The 20,757-nt window shown below is 35.0% G+C and overlaps 1 protein-coding gene across 1 annotated transcript in view; it reads right to left on the bottom strand.

Annotated features, from left to right (window-relative positions):
• Positions 1-1,663: 1,663 nt before the first annotated feature.
• LOC148952113 (proclotting enzyme-like) overlaps positions 1,664-20,757 on the bottom strand; it is a 57,998-nt gene continuing 38,904 nt past the window's right edge. The window contains exons 4-6 of the mRNA XM_089089556.1: positions 18,800-19,074; positions 7,896-8,035; positions 1,664-3,697 (exon numbers count right to left, since the gene is read on the bottom strand). Coding sequence (XP_088945682.1) covers positions 3,539-3,697; positions 7,896-8,035; positions 18,800-19,074 — 574 coding nt within the window. The 3' untranslated portion in view covers positions 1,664-3,538. The remainder of the gene's footprint in view (positions 3,698-7,895; positions 8,036-18,799; positions 19,075-20,757) is intronic.

Raw genomic sequence — 20,757 nt, 5'->3', positions numbered from 1 at the left:
CAATTGAACTGATGAATGACATATGCAGAAACAACCCAGTTGGAAAAAAGAAAAAAAGAAAACAATTGAACTGAATTCTAACAGACGTTAAGTTTAACAAGTGGGGAAAAAACTTACAAAAATCAAAGACTGGAATGAAGAAAAGCTTCTAGTTTAGCTTCAGCTATGGATGATCAACACTCGAGGCGAATTCATTCTGAAATTTCGACGACCATTTGGTCCACCTTTTTTTTCTAATTGTGTAAGGTTTTATAAAAGGGCCTGAATTATATTTTTGTTTATATAGGTTCTAATTAGGAAAACAAAAATGAATTTCCCCACTTTCCTAATTGATTTCCTCACAAATTTTACCACTTTCGTTATTCAGTCCACCAATGAATCAAGGCATCTTCGGCAACTATGTTCTAAGCTAGATGGACAAGAGTTAATCAAAGTTATAGCTAAGGATATTATGGTACAAAAAAGGTGTAGAGAAACTTTTACAGGGAATGTAAAAGAGAATTGAGCTTGGAATTTTCTTACGGTTGAAAAAACACTTTTCCCGACGATCAAGATTACTTTTAAAATGAAAACAAAACGGATGAATATACAGCAAAATAGAATTGATGCCAAATAGATAAAAACTAAAAGCCTAAAGTAGAAATGAAGAAGTGAATTTTTTACAAAAAATGAGGAAAAACGAGTAAATTCAAAATGAGCAAACGTCATTGAGAAACCAAAACGTATTTGGACTTCTTACCCACAATATGCAAGTTTTCATCTGTAAGCTCAAACCGTAAAGTCGTGTGCAACTCAATGCTTTACACTTAACCTGAAAATACAGTTACGATCTTAAGATAATTCATTACGAATTAAAACACAATAAATCGGTTTTCCAAAGTAATAAAAAAAAAACACTTTTAGAACCTTAGTTTGATATACCACAAAGCCTGAACGAATCACATTTAAAGATTTGATTTTTAATTTGTACCGTTTTTATGCATTCGGGTATCTACCTATGAATAATATTGCGACAAGTCGTGAACTACACCTTCAGAAGAGAGGCGGATCAAAAGAGTAGTTTTAGGGACATGTGCCCCCCTTCCACTTAAGAAGATGAAATGTTCACTAATTACAGTTGTGGAGGGGTGTAAACACCATCTCGGGAACCCTAGTGTTGTTGATGCACCCCCAAACATTAATTCTGTATCAGCCCCTGCTTCAGTGCTAGACACTTATAAAAAGATTTGATATTTAATTTCAGAATGTAATTTTTTTTTATGAACCCATTTTTATATTGGTAAATAAAGAGTTTTTCTTTGTCAGACTAGTGTTTGAGTAATTTGTTCAGAAACTAAAACAGCAATCCATTTAACCCATGCGAAAAAGTGTTTTTCCTTTTTGTTGTATTTCCCTTCTATCACGCGTCAAAGTGCCGTTTTTCAAATGCAGTTGATAACATTTTACCAAACCCTAGTGAAAAAGTGATGCAAGTAATATGCTTTAAGTTAGATCCTAAGTCTCTGCTAATAGCTAATTTCAACGCTCCCATTCGTGACCCCTTTATCCTTAAGGTGATTTTCAAAAAATGCCGATTTACATATAGACAATGATAATAAAAATTCTACTGTTAGAATTGACAAAATAACACAACCTGAACAGAATTGAAGACCAGAGGAACAACTATAAATATAAATTTATTTAATAAATTATAAAAACGTAATAAAATATATGGCAAACACTTTCCCATATACGCCAGTGCAAACAATCCTAGGTAGTTGCTAAGACTTAGTTATGGACTTTGTTTTGAATCAGACTTGTCTTTGCGCTTACTTCAAAATTAAATTAAGCCTTATAATATCACGCCACGTATCAGTCCTAACTAAAATTGGTTACTCAGTACAGGGTCTGTGCCCTCTGGGATCTGAAACCAATAGCGGTTCTTGTTAATTCTGGCGCTCTAAAATTCAAAGGTAACTAAAATCGGGGTTACAGCTCTCTATTTCTTATATCCGAGGAAAAAACATTACATAAATACGATAATAGTAGGCATATTTACAGAGCTTTTAGAGTAAAAACGTGACACTTGCTTGAATAATGCAGACGTTTTGAGTGCCGTCCCAGATGAAAGTCTTAGCCAAATGAATGAATTTCGGAGACTTGTTTTTAGTTCAAAATGCGAGAAATAGTTTAAAAAATCAACGTTAGGAATACTAAGTCACTTAAATTAGGCGAATTAGGATAAAGAAGCGATATTAAGTAGCCAGACGATCGACCAAGTGGTTAGCTTCATTGATTTAGGTAATTATCAGTAGGAACGGTGGATGCAGTAATGATGTAAAAAATAGAGTAGACAAGGCACAGGGTGTCTTTTAATAGCTGAAAAATTTTAAAAGGGAAGGATAATTCTACATCGTTTGAATGATAATTATGAAAAATATTCTAAATCTTCGTTTGAATGATCGCATGTCAAACAATAAGCGGAACAAAAATGTGGATGGGTTCCACTTCTTAGGCCTATAATTGAAAGAAAAGTTAAGAAGTTAGGGTTACTGCTTAACAAAGAGTTCATAAATCAAACTGAGTGCCGATGACGTGACTTTTTCTGCGCCGATGTGCTTTTTTTAAAAGGCCAGGAGGTTTCAAGGCAATCATTACGAAAGCCTAGCGTTACTTGCTAAAACTTGAAGTGATCACTCATGGTAAAATGGTGAAGTACCGTTGTGTTATAAGGTCTAAAAGTTCCGATGGGAAATCTGCCCAGTCAGTTCACAGGTTTGATAAAGAACAATTTCTTTATTTAGTGCAAAATGCATCAAATTAGACCTAAGACAATTTTGTATATTTTTGGAGTCTCTTGCGGCCTAAAACGAGATTAGACTTTCGCATTTCCTTCACTTTTGTGAATTTGTTCACTTTGCAAATCAACACTATCCATCATTGGGTGTATACTAAGTTTATTTATTATTAAAAAACGTCGTCACTCAATCCTAAGCTAAAATTAGACGTGTGAACCTTCCTAAACGACCGACTGTAGCGGGTTTCTCCCGTGCAATGGTTTTCTAGCCTCAGAAGACGAGTGATAGCCTGGTATATTTATAATAGGCTATCTTAATAGATAGCCTGGTATATAAATAGGCTATATTAATCATATTTGGTATATTTATGCTTCTTAAGGATAGATGATAGCAGACTGCTCAAAATTTTCCTCTTTGGAAATCTCAATGGGACCGGTTGGGCCTTCCACAACGGTTTATCCCCAAATTTTTGACATGTATATGCTTCAGTTTTTCTAAGTGAAAAACTCACTGTTGTCATAACATCATATAAAATTAGTGTAACAAAATAATGTCGATATAACCAATCATTAAGAAACTTACAAGAATAAGTCTCAATCACTATGGAAGTATCAACGAGATAAAATACTTCAAATTTGTTGAAAATAAAAAAAAGCATATTATAGTTTTATGTAACATGTTTAGAAAAGCTAGATTAACCTTTTAAGTAATTGCAAGGACATTAAAAGTCTCTATTTCACATTACATGAAAAATGACGAATCTATGGGATAGAGTTTGCTTCAATCCATCTAGCGAACTTCGTTAGCCTTGTGTAAACTCCTGGATATCCTGGCTCAGCACATTTATTACCAAATGAAACTAACCCAATCTGTACCCAGTTACCATTTTTATAAAGCTGCAGAGGACCACCAGAATCTCCCTGAAAAGTAAATATTTTAATCAAATTGTAGAATATATTAGCCTTTGCTTTCAACTGACGGGAAATTTTATTGTACACACGTCATTACCACATACTGCATGAGCTACACAGTGAACGCCCCGAACCTTGCTATAAGATATATCTTGTATAACAAAAAAAAGATAAAGCCAAATAAAAAACACAATGCTTGGTAATTTCGCACGAAGCCACACAGTGATAGACCAAGACAAAAAGACCCTATTTTTACCTAATCGGCTATTTCTGACCAATTGACAGTCAAGTTGGCAAAATGCGGCTACAATGTACAATTTAGTTCGAGACACGATCTACTTTATCTGTTAAATTCTAAAATGGGCAGGAATCTGTTGAAATAATGCAAACGATCAAAATCAGAATCAGGACTCTTTTTTTTCCCAAAATAAAGACTTTTTTAGATGTTTTTTTTTCATTTGAAATAAAAAGTCAGAGGTATTTACGTATCTGGAATCTAATATACTGTCAAATAAATTGAGTTTGAGATCCTGGGATGGTTTTTCACACATCATCTGGCAGAATAAGATAAAAAAATAAATCAAATTAGATGCATACTTCAAGGAAATCAAGCATACATAGCACGCTAGAACTAGTGTTTTGTTTATTAAATTTTCAAAATCAGGTAAATTCGAATTTCACAAGTTAGACATTGTTTTCTTGTGCCTCAAATGCAGTGATTCAAGTTCTTGCTAACTCCTGGTGTCACCTGACTATTTCATCAATGCAACCAAAACAAGGGTAGACTACGAAATAGAGTTTAGTCACTTTTGTTCTACCCACGCTATTATTTTACATTTGATGGTATATAAGTAGTTCTGGACTGGTTTTGAGCTATTTTTATGTTTTTAAAAAAAGTTTGGATGGAGAGACCTTAACTGAAATAAAATATACTCAAAATCAGCGACTTTGGACTCTGGGGTAAAATTTCTTTGAAATTTAATTTTAAGAATTAAATCATAAAACAAAACAAACCGAAACTTTGTATGGTAAATTTCTAAATAAAAAAGAGATAACCTCGCAGATAGACTTTTTAAAGCTTATATTTAGGATATTTTGTCCCCACCTCCCAATCAATTGATGGTCTCGCTTAAATAATAGTCACAGTTCTATAAGATAATAACACTATTCCAATGCTTATGTAGCCCGGAGAGATATCAGCTTTGATTTAGGGACCAGTAGCTGATTAATGATATGTTAGTTGTTCCTGTCCTTTTTTTGGATAGATGACTGGAGAGTCAAACAAGAAGGCTGCCAGGTTCCTTTTTAGCATCTTATTAGCTGTTAGAGTAGTTTTTTAATCTGCTAAAAAAAATAATACAACTATTCTATTTTAGTTTCTAGTGAAAAATTGGCTTGAAAAAGCAAAAAAAATCAAGTCCTCTTATCTTTTACGCGATCAATATTGATTTATTTTCACAACCGAAACTTTAGCTAAAAGTCCAGAATTAAAAAAAAAAATCCATGAGAAAAACTCTTTTTCTGGAAATTATAGAATTTATTTCTTCATAGATTGCACACAGAGGATGAAAATCATGGGTAAGGGTTAATACTACACTTCCCAATACCAAAATAGTATTCGAAGAAGCAATTGTTTTACCTTCTTTTAAACTTGACAGAAAATCTTTGGTTGACGAAACACAGCTTCCTGGTTTGGTTTAGAGAAAAACGATACAAAAAAGCGTGAAAGTCGAAGTCAATACTACGTCTCATCATTATTAATCTTGTCTTCTATCTATGAATTTAATAAAATGTATATTAAATTTTAAATAAAAGAATTACGCGATTACTTCTTTTCATATACATCATTTTAGTTCACTAGCCTTGGCAACAAAATCGAACATTCCAAAAAATCAGAGCGAACAAGGACACCAGACAAAGCGCAGAACAAGGTCTACCCGAAAGAAATGTTTTGTATTCGATTCCCCACTCTTAAAATATGAAATATTAGATAAGAATGCATATTTCGTTCACTTGATGGCTTAAAACTATAAATGATTCTTTTTACTATAGTTGGCCCTCTTCCAATCGGATCAAATAGTTCGTGGTAAAGAATTGCAAGTAAGTAGTGACTTTGGGTTAACAGCAACCTAAACTCTAAAAAAGGGACTTCGATAGCAATTAATACATATAAAAAATTGTGTTTTCTTTGTTGATTCAAAATAAATAAAATTCATTAAGCTTAATGTTACATATCAAATTCTACGAGCCTCAGAAAATTTACCTGATTTTCGAAAAAAGGGCAAAACACTCCTAAAAGGAGAAATGATCTTAATTAGAATTACATCATTAGACTTTTCAAGCTCCTATCAACAACGATGTGGAATTTTCCAATTTTTTTTTTCAGATGGAAGATCACGGAAGAGCGTGTATTTGTTCGTTATTGTTTTTTCCCAGGGGTGATCGTACCAAATCAATGGTCCAAGGGGACAGGGAGGGGTCTCATTCGAACGGAAATGAATATTTCTAGTGCTAGTTTCTGCCATTTTTGTGGCACCAAACTACGATTCTGCCTCAAATAGGACCAAGTTGTTATCACATGAATATTCTGAGATAGCTAATTGATAAATATCAGAAAAGAGTGAGCTTCAGCAGTTGTAGAGGATGTAATACCGCGAAGTGGCGCATTTGTTCTTGAAAAGTAAGCAGTCAGTTCAAGATAAATTGCTAACCTGGACAACTAATGCTTTATTTAAATAAGCAGCTTCGCTTGAATTTTCATTAAATTATGTTTAATGATATATAATTGCGCATCAGCTAGTATGAAGGAGGGGCGACGGGTCTTTGTGTAGGCAGAGGGAGGGGGGGGGGTTCAAGGTGCCTAAATGAGTACGTTTCAATGCTCATATTGTCTAATTCACCACCTGCCTTCTTATTGCAGAATAATATTTCTGACTTCATGTTTCATAAGATTATAAACAGTGATGTGTAACTGTGCATCAGCTATTATGAAGAAGGGGCAGTGGTTCATTTTCTAGGCGGGAGGGCTTTTGCCTCAAAGAGTGTATTTTAATACCTAAATGTCTTCACTTTCACTGAACCTCCAGATAAAAATAGAATGAGTTTTCGGTAGGGGAGGGGGGGGGGGGGGGAGCAGAAATTGATATCTAATACCTCTTGTTCCCCGGGAACATTTTTGTTCTACACCTTTGTTATTAGTACGGGGAGGGGAACTGTACCCTTCCCGTTGCGACAATTTTTCTCTATTTAGCATAGAATATTACATTCACATGTCTACCAGCATAGATGTGGTTTAGGCGAAGTAGAGCATCAGGAGCATCACCAAGAGCTTTGTTGGGGGGGGGGGTCAGAGAGTGCTACCGCGAGTTTCGTTTTCTTTGATTTGAAATAGTAATATTTCTCTTTTCTTGTTTATGTAATATGTGTCAATGTATTTAAACATCACAGAACCCAATGTAGACGTCACATAGGCTTTAGTTGTGGAAAAGATCAAAAGTCGAGCATAATTTCCATGAACAGCAATACCCCTTTCTGTCCACCAGAAATTATGTTGTAAAAATGTTATTTAGAACTTGTTCAATAAGACTAAACTTCATCCAAAATTTTGAAAAAATATACAAATTATGCCTGGAATTTTAAGTGCAGTCCAACATTTTAATTCTTCAGCAAAAGAGCTAAAAAAACGGGAAACTACCATTTAATTTAAATTTATTGATATATACATTGGAGGTGTATGGGGCCGGTAGCCCTCACAACATCTTGGTTAGATCTGGGCATAATTTGAAAAAACGATCTAAAATTAAATATTAATAAAAAATCAATTTTTTTCAGCTGGAAGTAAGTAGCAGCATCAAAAATCAAAATGAACAAAAACATTCCGTATTTGAGGGGGGCTGCTCCCTCCTCAACCCCTCGCTCTTTACGCTAAAGTTGGACCTTTTGTCTCAATTCCTTAAGAATGACTGCCGAAACACAAGAATTGTTGAATTAGAATAAGAAGCTTTTAAAGCACTAAAAAACATTAGCGTAACGAGCGATTGAGGATAGGGCAGTCTCCCTCATGCACAGAATAATTTCTGTTCATTTTAAGTTTTAATGTTGCTACTTACTTTCAGCCGATAAAGCTTTTTTTTATTTGAGAATGATTAGGGATGTAGTCCTAGCTTTATAGCACCCTAATAGCTAACCCTAAATTTATGCTAGCTACCTGGCATGCATCTTTTCCGCCATCAGCGTAGCCGGCACATACAAAAATGTCGGTTATGGGTTGAATATATGCCCTGTCGCAATCTTCGTTTCGCCAAACCGGAATCTGCACTTCTCGAAGTATATTACTTTCACGGCCGCCTGCAAGAAAACAATGTGCATTATTGTTAAGACTACAAGTACAATAGAGCCTTGACACATCAATGACTTCTACTCACATTGCTCGACATTTAAATTCATCCTCTTCTTTAAATTTATATGTGTTTACACTCAACGATCGACCTGATACTTGACCTAATTGATACACTATGGTCTTATACAACAAAAAAAAATAGAAAGTGATCATGTAGTAACCAGTCAACATGGCTCCCGCCGGGAGTAAGCAACCTTGAAGAATTTTTCCTTATGCTCCTACGAATTTTACGCTTATTACTGATTACAAATAAATATTACTAAGTAGTAAAATTTGTCACTGAAACGAAACACAAAAGAAGAAGAAACAATAAAGCGATATGTGTTTAGTTTTACGGTGTAATTTCGAGTCTGAAATTAACCAATCTGCTTGCAATGTGCTTTGCATTAATTAGGCTTTGCATTTGACTGCCATTGGAATGATACTGTTTAAGCACTTACTTTAACGTTCGTACTGTGAATAAGAAAAGGAAAGCTAGAGTACATAAATTGGAGCAAAGGTTGAACTAACTTGTTTTTTATTATATTTACACATTGCTCTTTACTAAATCTACATTGTTTTGCAGACTATAATAAGTATTGCGCTGACACTCGACAACTTGCCAGTCAGTCTTTTTCCTGGAAAGAATTGTGGTTGATTGTGTACGCATCAGACAATCACAGACTAAGCTTCACATGTCTATCTTCTCTTTCTTAAGAAGGCAGATATGCAAAGGATCATGTGACCTACACAAAACTGGCCTGACGGACCCTTCCTTGAGGGATAATTTGTAAATTTATGACCGTTAACACTTTGATTTCTGCAAAAAGCAAATTACCTAGCATGATACTAATTAGACTAAGATATACTCTAGATCAAGTTTTAAAAGAAGAACCGGTGGTTTTAGGAAGGTTATTGGATGCGTCGACTAATTTTTACTTTTAGATTAATAATTGAAAAGTGGCTGAATGATCATGCCCTTTAGTCCTCAGTTTTATCGATTATGAACAGGCATTTGTTTCAGATGATAAAAAGCTTTAGTGAAGGTCCTATCCTTGTATAATAGTACTTGCCACTTTTCGTAACGCATTTTGTAATTTTTGGTTACTATGGTTAGTATGGTTACTATGGTTACTATAGTTACTTTGGTCACTATGGTTACTTTGGTTATTATGTTCACTTTTTACTGGGTTGCTGCTACCGCTGCAACCATGATAACAGCTAAGTACATTGAAGATCTTAGGGCTATGTACAAGAACAAAACTCCTGTGGTTCAGGTAGGAAGGGAGGTCAGTACTTGGTTGGTGTTGAATCAGAGTTAAGCATGGTTGTGTCCTCACCCCTCTTATACGGATTACTTTGATGAACAGAATTGTCAGCTATTCTTTTGAAGAACAAAATTCGCAAACTGACACGCCAGGCGGCAAAAGACTATTATCAAGGTAAATTAAATTATTTGTTCCAATCCAAACCCCAATAGTGGTATAAAGAAGTTAAAAAACTCGTAGGAAAATACAGATACACGGTGTGTAGCTTTACACGGTGTGAACTCTACACGGTGTGTAGAGTTCAACTTGGATAATACAGATACAAAATTGGCCAACCAACTAAACGCCCACCTGAATAGCATTGTATAAACCCTACATCCCTTAGGCCCATATGAGATACAACAGCCACCTCCAGATTATCAGGACTTCCCAACAATAATAGCCAAAATGGTGACCAAAAAACTTAGAATACTAAAACGAACAAGCGTCACGCCAATTGATATCCCAATCCAAATCATAAAAGCATTCCCAGACGAATTTATTCAACCACTTTCAAATTTATTTAACTACATCACCATTTCTGGCAACTTCCCGTCTTTATGAAAGAATACTTCTCCCGTCTTCCCGCCAAGTGAAAAATACGGGGGACTAATTATTTTGTAATTTGAATGGTGGTGGCTGTGGTGGAACTCACGATAGGTTGAGTGAGTTGGAGGGGAGACCCTTGAATTTATCACATATTCTTTCATGCATTGATAGAGAGGATGAAAACACTTATGATTATTTTATTAATAATTTACCCACGAACAAATACCTTTCTCCTGGAATGATTAGGAGTAAACAAACAAAGAAGTGTCTAAGAACAGCATTTCTAAATTTTGTTGACTTATGAGTAGTTCAGAAAACATTTCAGCATTACTTTCCGATCGTAAGATTGATGTTTTTTGGTGCATGTGAAATGTTTTTAAATGAGCAATCTTCTGAGCTGGCTCATTAAAATGGGTATAAGTCGTTATTTAAAAATAGAATAATTAGACAGAGAGGAGGGTTGGTATTTTTTGTAAATGATAGTATGCCTGTAAGAAAAGTGAATGATTATGATTACCTTTATGAAGAAATTTCATTCGGATTTTTGTGCTATTGAGCTAGATCTAAGCCCTTCAAAAGTGTTATGTTGCGCCCTATATAGGCCACCGAGTTTGGTAGCTAAACAATTTGTAGAAAACTTCGATGAACTTCCTTATTGCATAATAGTGTTACTCGAGTTCTTCGGAAAGTCCATATATTGTCAATATCTAGTGGTGATATCTATCGGGCTTTTAAGAGTGTTAAGAAATCAAGTGCTTCTGATATGGATGGTATGTGTTACAATCACTTCACCATTAAGTGTTCATTATTGTTAACACACATTCAGCTCCTATTCCAGATGTGTTTAGCCCAGTCGTTAGTTACAGATAGTTTCCTTTTGGGAATCGTAACATCAGTTCTGAAAAAGGGAAAGGACGCAGATCAGTGTTCCAGCTATCGACCAATTACAGTGTCCTGCTTCATGAGCAAGCTGTTAGAGTATGTCGTATTGCCTGAAGTTTTGACTAAATGTGATTTTTCTGATTATCAAGTTGGGTTCAGAGACGGTTCTCAAGCCCATCATATACTTGGTCACTTGCTAGTCTCGGCAAAATGCAAAAAAGGTCACTTTATTTTTGCTCGGTTGATATCTCGGGTGCTTTTGACAACGTTCTACATTCGCAAGCGCTTCGCTGCTTAGTAAAAGCAGGAGTTAATTGGTATTCAATGCAGGGTATTGGTATTCCAATTCGTTAGTTGTGTTAAAATGGATGTCTGATATATCCGAGCCTATCTCAGTAAAGAAGGGAGTCATGCAAGGTGGTGTGCTGTCTCCATATATTTCTAAAACTGTGCTCGCGGACTGTTTGCGAATGCTGTCACGTACCGTGTTTTTAGAAAATAGTGCTGTTAGTCACATTGCCTATGCTGATGATGTTCTGCTAGCTAGTCATACTAAGTCAGGCCTCACAAAGAACCCAAATGTTCTGATTAGTGCTTTGAGTATGATTGGGCTTTCTGTAAATGCTTCAAAATGCGAGTTTGTGAGTCTTAATACTTCTAACCCTGCTCCTTCTTTACATGTGGGTACAATGTTACTCAAGTGTGTGCTGTTCAGTCCTCTATCCATACCAAAAATAAACTCTTCAGTAAATTCATGGCAGATCCTACACATGAAAATCAGGCCAAATTTTGCCAGTATAGAAATTGTCTGACAAAGCTACTGCGATAAGCGCAGCAGTCCTACTATCTTCATGAATTTCAAAATGCTGAAGGGTCTCCAAAAAAGGCTTGGTTGATTATTAATGAATACCTTGGGAAAAAGAAAATGAAAAACCTTCCGGAAGAGATATTATCACCAAAAGACAAGAAAATTGTTAAAAGAAAGCAAAATGTTGTTGGTGTCCTAAATGAGCACTTCGCAAATATTGGTCACGTAGCATGAGTTGAGGCACCAACTCGAAGTTTAACCAATTAAGCATATTCTACTTCCATGCTGCCTCCATCGGAGTGCTGTCTTTTCGTAACGCCGGTGTCAGCGGATGAATTACTGTAAGTTATATACCAACTGAAGAATGGGTCGTTGGAAGGTACAGATGACTCGTCAACAAGCCTATTAAAACGGATAATGCCTGATGTTACAGAATTTTTGGTTCATGTTATCAACTTATGTTTTTTCAAGTGGACGTTTCCCAATTTGCTTAAAGTCTACACGCGCTTTACACCTGCATAAGGGTGATGACGTCAAAGTTCCAAGAAACTACAGGCCAATCTCGATCCTATCTTAATTTGCAAAAGTAATTGAACGATGTCTACAACCGCACAGTGAAGTTTTTTAATAAGAGGGGATTTTTTAATGACCTTCAGTTTGGGTTTAGGAAGGGTCATAGCTCTGAGCATGCAATTTTGTCCCTAACACAGTTTATATACGACACATTGGATAAAAAAGAAATTCCGGCTACTATATTTATAGATATAAAAAAGGCGTTCGATACTATTTGTCACGCAATTTTGCTTCGTAAACTTATGGTATACGCGGACCTGGAAGTTCTCTGATTGAATAATATTTAACTGGGTACAGTCAGTTTGTGGATGGTGGAAATGCTATCTCTTCACTACTTGGTATCACTGGTCAAGTCGGCGTTCCTCAAGGGTCCATACTTGGACCTGTACTCTTTCTTATTTATGTTAACGACAATAACCGGGTGCTGGAAGATCTCGGGCTCAATGGCCTATTCGTTGACGATAAGGCCTGCACATTGTGCAGTGCTGATGAAATGTCGCTTAAGAAGAATATGTTGGCAGCTTTCGAGAGGATAGAAACTTGGTTTAATGCAAATAAAAGATCTGTTATTATGTCAAAAACCAAGTTCTTGATTTTCTCTAGTACTGATCAGTCATTACCTGAACTGAGTAGACTACCCATTGATGAATCTACTTATTTAGAGCGTGTATCTACTATGAGATATTTAGATGTGCTAGTTGATCAGAATATGAGTTGGAAGGAACACATTTCTAAATTGCGGATGAAGTTGGGAAGGAGTGTTGGAATATTGCGGCATTTGAAATTTATTCTACCTTTTCATGCAATGAGATCGGTATATTTTGCCCTAGTCCATTCTTATCTGGGTTATTGTCTCCTGATTTTCCTGAATACATTTAAAACACACGTAAAACTTTTTGGAAGATAGCAAAATAAAGCACTGCGTATCCTGAAAACTTTCATCCTCTCCCCAATATCCCTACAATCAAAATGGCCAATTAAAAGTATATATTCTTTCCTTTATATATTACCTGTGGAATTATTATTATCTTTTCATTGATTGATGTTTTGTTAAAATTCTACTGAAAAATTTTTATGCTATGGAACTATTTAACCAATGTGAGCTTGATTATGGAGCAAGAGAATCTTCTAAATATTTGAACCTCCAAGCGTGCACTGAGAGATCGAGGTTCTCACTCAGGCACTGCATAACCAAACTTTGGAATGTGCATGGGTCGGGTCTTAATATTGGTCTTTCTGTTGGTACATTGTGGAGGCAGTTAAAAAGTCTTTTACTAATCCTTTGATCATTTTATTTTATTTATTTATTTATTTTTAATTTAGTTATGGTTGTCCCGCTGACTCATTCTCTTCGTAGAGTTTCCCCACGGCTTCACTTCACTATTTTTGGTGTTTTGTATTAGTTTGTTCTCCATTTGGCTACTAGCTTGGGGTGATTCCTTTGTAAGTTATACATTTTTTTTTTTTACTTATTTACCATAGAGTGTAATTATGTACAAATACAGTTATATATTATGCTTTTGTTGTTTTTATTTGTTATTTGTTGCCTGGTAATACGAGCTAGACTCTCAGCCGGATATACCAATATTGTAGTTGTATTTAGTTTGTAAATAAAAGACCTGAACCTGACACCGATACCTAAAAAAGACGCACCTAATGACTTCACTGGAGATTACTCTTACACCGATACTTAGCAAAGTCTACGAGCAATTCCTCTCATCCTGGCTAAAGGAAAAAAACATCAGCACGGTGGATCCAAAGAAATTTGGTAGTCTTCCCAAGACCTTAACAGCTCACTATTTGGTAAGCCTCCTGGACGAAATCTTCAAGAACCTAGACAACCCCGACTGCTGGATAAATCTCATAGCAATAGATCTGAAAAAAGGCTTTCAACCTGATAAACCACAGTAAACTCATCAAAAAGCTACTTACAAGGTATAGTATCACCCCTGGTTTAGTTTGAATCGTTGCCAGCCTTCTCTCGGATCGAAAGCAAAGCACTAAATATAAGAGCTTAAAATCTACTGTGGAGTGTCACAAGGAACAATCATTAGTCCTGTTTTTGCTTCTTGTCATGGTCAACGAGCTGGCAGAGTCCTATCCAGAAAGGTGGAAGTACGTTGATGATCTATCATTAATTGACATTTGCCGCATCGAGGATACTGAGAACCAGGCTGCCAGTAACGACATGGTAGTGAATATGAACAAATCCGTTGTACTTCCAATTTCTTTCTTAAGGACAGAACCAACCGAAAAATCCTCCGCTACACCAACAGCAGATGGTGACCGTAAATAAGCTGCTAGGTGTCCATATTTTGTCACATATAAAGTAGGAAGTAGGAAGTAGGAAGAAGTAGGACTACAAAGAAGTGGGAAGCAGAGTTAAACGTGGAAATATGGGTATCTCTGCTATGAAGTGCCATCTCGTTATGGTGTTCTTGTTGAGCATCTTCTGAGGCTCTATCTTAGAATTAAATAAAAAAAACAAGTTTTTTAAACTGAAAGTAAGGAGCGTCCTTAAAACTTAAAACGAACAGAAATTATTACGTATATGAATGGGGCGGGCCCCGCCTCCACGCCGCGCTCGTTTCGCTGAAGTTTTTTTTTGTTTTAAAAATATATTAGTAAGAAAAAGTCAAACTTTAGCGTAAAGAGCGAGGAGTTGAGAAGGGGACAGCCCCTTCCATATACGGAATGATTTCTGTTCGTTTTAAGTTTTAATGTCGCTCTTTACTTTCAGTTAAAAAAACTTGTTTTTTTTTTGTTTAATTTATTGAAGTTGTTTATTTAATTAATCTTTTATTTTAATAAAAATTTTAATTTTATTTTTATAAATTTATTTATTTAAAAAATAAATTAATTAAATAAATTCTATATTAGTATATTTTTCTTCTGGCAAAAAATACAAAGTTGTAGATTTTTGCAGATATGAGCTTGAAACCTATGTAATAGGGTTTTCTGATACGCTGAATCTGACGGTGTGATTTTCATTAAAATTCTTTTACTTTTAGGGTATGTTTCCTCCCTTTTTAAAAAATCGAGTAAATTTTCTCAGGCTCGTAGCCTTTGATGAGTAATACTAAACTTAATAAAATTTATATATTTAGAATCAGCATTATAAACACATTCTTTTGATACATTTATTGACATCAAAATTCCGTTTTTAATAGTTTCGATTACTATTGAACCGTATCGCTTGTTTTTTTATTGTTTTTTTTTTATTACGTATACGTTATTACGTATATGAGGGGGTTCTCCCCTTAGTCAATAGCACGCTCTTTACGTTAAAAGTTAAAAAAGATTTTGATTCACAAACCCCTGAATCACAAAGGCCGTTTAATTAGAATAGATAGCTCTTTTGAAAGCACTCAAAAAACTGTAGCGTAAAGAGCGAGGTATTGACTTGGGGGAGAACCCCTCAAATACGTTATAATTTCTGTTCGTTTTAAGTTCTAATATTCCTTCGTACATTTCAGTTGAAATTTAATTATTCCGTATATGAAAGGGGCTGTCCCCTCCTCAACGCCTCGCTCTTTACGCTAAAGTTTTTTATTGTTTTAAAAAATAAAGTTGTGAGACAGAGTCAAACTTTAGCGTAAAGAGCGAGGCGTTGAGGAGGGGACAGCCCCAAACCCCTGAATCACCAAGGCCGTTTAATTAGAATAGATAGATCTTTTGAAAGCACTAAAAAAACTGTAGCGTAAAGAGCGAGGTTTTGACTTGGGGGAGAACCCCCTCACATACGTTATAATTTCTGTTCGTTTTAAGTTCTAATATTCCTTATTACATTTCAGTTGAAATATAATTATTCCGTATATGAAAAGGGCTGTCCCTCCTCAACGCCTCGCTCTTTACGCTAAAGGTTTTTATTGTTTAAAAAAATAAAGTTGTGAGACAGAGTTAAACTTTAGCGTAAAGAGCGAGGCGTTGAGGAGGGGACAGCCCCTTTCATATACGGAATAATTTCTGTTCATTTTAAGTTCTAATATTCCTTCTTACATTTCAGTTGAAAAAACTTGTTTTTTATTTAATTTCTGATCGTTTTTTAAATAATGCTTGGAAATCCGGCGCCCCCTTCATCGAAATGTCCCTTGCCCCAAAGAAACATCCTCCACGGAAAGATTCTCCAGAGTAACTCCCTCCTCTAGCCCCCCCCTCCAGAAAAAATCCTTCCTGAAAATGGTTGTATACTTCCCAATAACCAATAAATAATGCTGGCAAGTCCGGCACCCCCTTCTTGGCAATTTCCCTTACCCCATGAAAACTTCCTTCATGAACAGATCCTCCAACATAACCACCGACCCACCCTTCCCTCCCCCGACCAGAAAAAAACACACCTGAAAACTTATGTATACTTCCCAAAAAACCAAACGATATTTTAACAATTGGTAAAGTTAATAACTTTTAGCCCTCCCACGGGGCACTTCGGGGGATTAAGTCATCCTAAAAGACATATTTATCGTATTTTCGACCATGTTGACAAAATGGCTATCTCAAAATTTTGATCGGGTGACTTTGGAAAAAAAATCAGCGTGGGAGGGGGCCTAGTTGCCCTCCATTTTTTTTGGTCACTTAAAAAGGGCACTAGAAATTTTAATTTTCATTCCAATGAGCCCTCCCACGATATTCTAGGACTATTGGGTCGATACGATCACCCCTGGGAAAAAAAAAACAAACAAACAAACAAAAAAACAAATAAAAAAACACCCGGAATCTTTCTTCTGGCAAAAAATGGAAAATTCCACATTTTTGTAGATAGGAGCTTGAACAAATCTACAGTAGGGTTCTCTGATAAGCTGAATATGATGGTGTGATTTTCATTAAGGTTCTATAACTTTTAGGGGGTCTTTCCCCTTTTTTTTGAAAATCAGCCAAATTTTCTCATGCGCGTAACTTTTGATGGGTAGCACTAAACTTGATGAAAGTTATATATTTGAAATTAGCATTGAAATCTGATTCTTTTGATGTATCAATTGGTATCAAAAACCCGTTTTCTAGAGTTTCGGTTACCATTGAGCCGGGTCGCTCCTTACTTACAGTTCGTTACCCCGAACTGTTTGATATTGTTCTCAAGTATGGCATTTCTTCCTTACTCATGACCAGTCGGAGACATTGGAGCGAGTTCAGTACCGTGCCCTGCTTGTGGCGTCTATATCTCCTAAAGTCTCCTATATATCGCTCCTCCAAGAATTTAAACTTGTTATCCTTGAAAAAAGAAGGAAATAACTTAGTCTAAAGTTGGGAAATGGTTTCTTGAAAAATCCCAACCTACGTGATATTCTTCCTCCGGATTTTTCCCTTGTAGAAAAAGGTTGCAAAGGTCTGTTTATGAACCTATACCAAGAATACAACAAGTATTTACAATCTATGCAAGATATGAAAAAAAGTTTTGTCCCTAGGTTTATTCGCCTTTATAACTTAGATGCCTAAAATTATATATAGATGTTTGTTATTTTAATTTTTGTCTTTTTAACTTTGTCGACCGTGTAAGCGTTCTGAAAACTGTATTTATTTTGACTGCGTCACTGAATGTGAGAATTGCATTTTGAATATGCAGACTTTTTGAATTATTTACTATTGCCTTGACGAAAGAAACCAAGAATCGGCCCGACCGTGTCAGTGTTTTGAAATAAGGGAAATTTTGATTTTTGATTTTGAACAGAATGTAGATATATAAATACAGATGACTTGTGTGGATGTAAATAATTTGATTATCCTAGATAAAATTGTTAATAAAATAAATAAATTTTTAGAGGTTTTTAAAGATCAGAGTGCAAAAGTAGGTTGAAAATTAATGTTAAGAAGACTAAGCTGCTTATACTGGGAATAAATGAGGTTGAAGAAATGATGTTGGTTAACAAGAAGATCGATAAATGGATAGCTTCAATTACCAGGGCAGTGTTGTTAAGGCAGGGCAGTGGTGGATGCATTAAACGTACAAAAAGGAGAATAGCCAACGCCCAGGGTGCTTTTTTTAACAGATGACAAATGTTTGTAAGAATACGAAGAAAAGTCTGCAAACAAAGACTAGAATATTGGAAGCAAGAGTATTGACAGTGATAAAGCATAGCTCTGAAACGTAGGAGCCTGAAATGACTGAGGAAGTTTTGCTAGACATTTTCCAGGGGTATTGTCTACGATAGTTTTAGGTGCCTGTTTGACTGACGGAATGTCAAACAATAACTTGCGCGAAATAGGTGATTAAACACATTTCTTAGGACTAAACCAAAAGACAGGTTAATATGTCCAGGCCACATTTCAAAATGAAGGCTGACAGAGTGCCGAAGATAGTTCTTTTTGGCTATCCAAACTGAGGCCAAACGAAAAGTAGGTTGTCCCCCAATGAGGTGGGAGCGGTCATAACAAAGGACTTGGAACTGAATACGGAACTTAATGGGAGGGGATAAAGAAGCATTAAATGATAAGAGGCAAACGAGGGACAAGAAGCACTATGAATTAGGACGATCTTGTCTTTTAGATTTGACCCCTGAGACTGTGTCTATTTCTGCTTTCTTCAGCTTGGTATGAGTATAAACAAAATAAATTATACGTACTCTTCAACAAATACTAGACTATATTCTAGTGAAGATTAAAAAAAAAAGAACATAGTTTACCATAATCGGTCGCTCCAAAACCTGTAACAGTCGGAATTTCCCCAACAAGTGAAAATTCATCATCTTCAGTAGAAGGGAGGCAAACGGGTCTCACATAATCTGTATATTTGGCTTTGCTATCAAGTGTAAATATTGCAACGTCATTATAAAAGCCATGGGCTCGAAAATTGGGATGGACTCGAACTTCTTTAACTTTGTAAGACTGCATTTTCGAAGTGTCTCCTGTTATTAGATTTGTTCTTCCTAGTTCGACGCTGAATTGAGAAGTATCAAACCTACAAGTATATAGGAATTGAAATTGTGAAGCTTGACCTTTTAATCAAAGAGATAATTATTGTTTTCAAAACAGTGACATCGCCGAACTTGTCATATGCGATTTGAAAACCTACGAAAAAAAAATTCGAAATTCACGACAGAAGTTCTTAATTCAACTGAAATTGCTGTTTTGCCACCCTATTACTTGAAACTAAAGAATAAAGCGATGATTATGCTAGTTTCAGATATTTCAGAGGGCATAAGCGTTGGAACACAGATTATGAATAAGTCTGAACAGCTAAACAAAAAGGCATGAAAAAAAGTCTAAGGTAATGATGCACGAAAATGAAGCGCAAGCGAGACCTGCTGCTAAAAGACATTTGACAAGTATCACAACAAATGCATCGAATAGTAAAAGAAATCTGAAGTTAGAAGAGAGGTAATAGTGAGTTTCAGAAGAAAACAAATCCTATCAAATGGATATTTCTTTCATACAGTAACAAGAAGAAGGAATTGAATTCACGCCAGACTTTCTTAACTAAGTTGTTATTGCTTATTTGACACCTCATGACTTAAAACAAAAGAATGACAAATATAGATATATATATATATATATATATATATATATATATATATATATATATATATATATATATATATATATATATATATATATATATATATATATATATATATATATATATATATATATATATATATATATATATATATATATATCAAACAAACATATAGGAACATATAGGAACGTACACATCTTTCCCTTTATTAATACAATATGCCATTCAATTGAATTATCTAGGAAATCATTTTTTATAGGTAGATTTATAGAAAAAGCCTTATGGGTTACAAAATCAAATTTCATTGACGAATGTTCTAGAGCTAGGACTGCATCAGAATGCTGCTGCCAAATTAAATACGAAAATGAACCATGCACATTTTGACCCCTGAGACTGTGTCTATTTCTGCTTTCTTCAGCTTGGTATGAGTATAAACAAAATAAATTATACGTACTCTTCAACAAATACTAGACTATATTCTAGTGAAGATTAAAAAAAAAAGAACATAGTTTACCATAATCGGTCGCTCCAAAACCTGTAACAGTCGGAATTTCCCCAACAAGTGAAAATTCATCATCTTCAGTAGAAGGGAGGCAAACGGGTCTCACATAATCTGTATATTTGGCTTTGCTATCAAGTGTAAATATTGCAACGTCATTATAAAAGCCATGGGCTCGAAAATTGGGATGGACTCGAACTTCTTTAACTTTGTAAGACTGCATTTTCGAAGTGTCTATATATATATATATATATATATATATATATATATATATATATATATATATATATATATATATATATATATATATATATATATATATATATATATATATATATATATATATATATATATATATATATATATATATATATATATATATTCAAACAAACATATAGGAAAGCGTGCAAAAAAATATAATTATATATTCAGCAACGTACACATCTTTCCCTTTATTAATACAATATGCCATTCAATTGAATTATCTAGGAAATCATTTTTTATAGGTAGATTTATAGAAAAAGCCTTATGGGTTACAAAATCAAATTTCATTGACGAATGTTCTAGAGCTAGGACTGCATCAGAATGCTGCTGCCAAATTAAATACGAAAATGAACCATGCACAT

The sequence above is a fragment of the Artemia sp. Qi Xiang Cuo genome, chromosome 5 (assembly GCF_049724085.1).
Source record: "Artemia sp. Qi Xiang Cuo chromosome 5, ASM4972408v1, whole genome shotgun sequence".
NCBI lineage: Eukaryota > Metazoa > Arthropoda > Branchiopoda > Anostraca > Artemiidae > Artemia > Artemia sp. Qi Xiang Cuo.
Note: the sequence above shows the minus strand (reverse complement) of the source record. Positions and strands in the feature narration are given on the sequence as shown.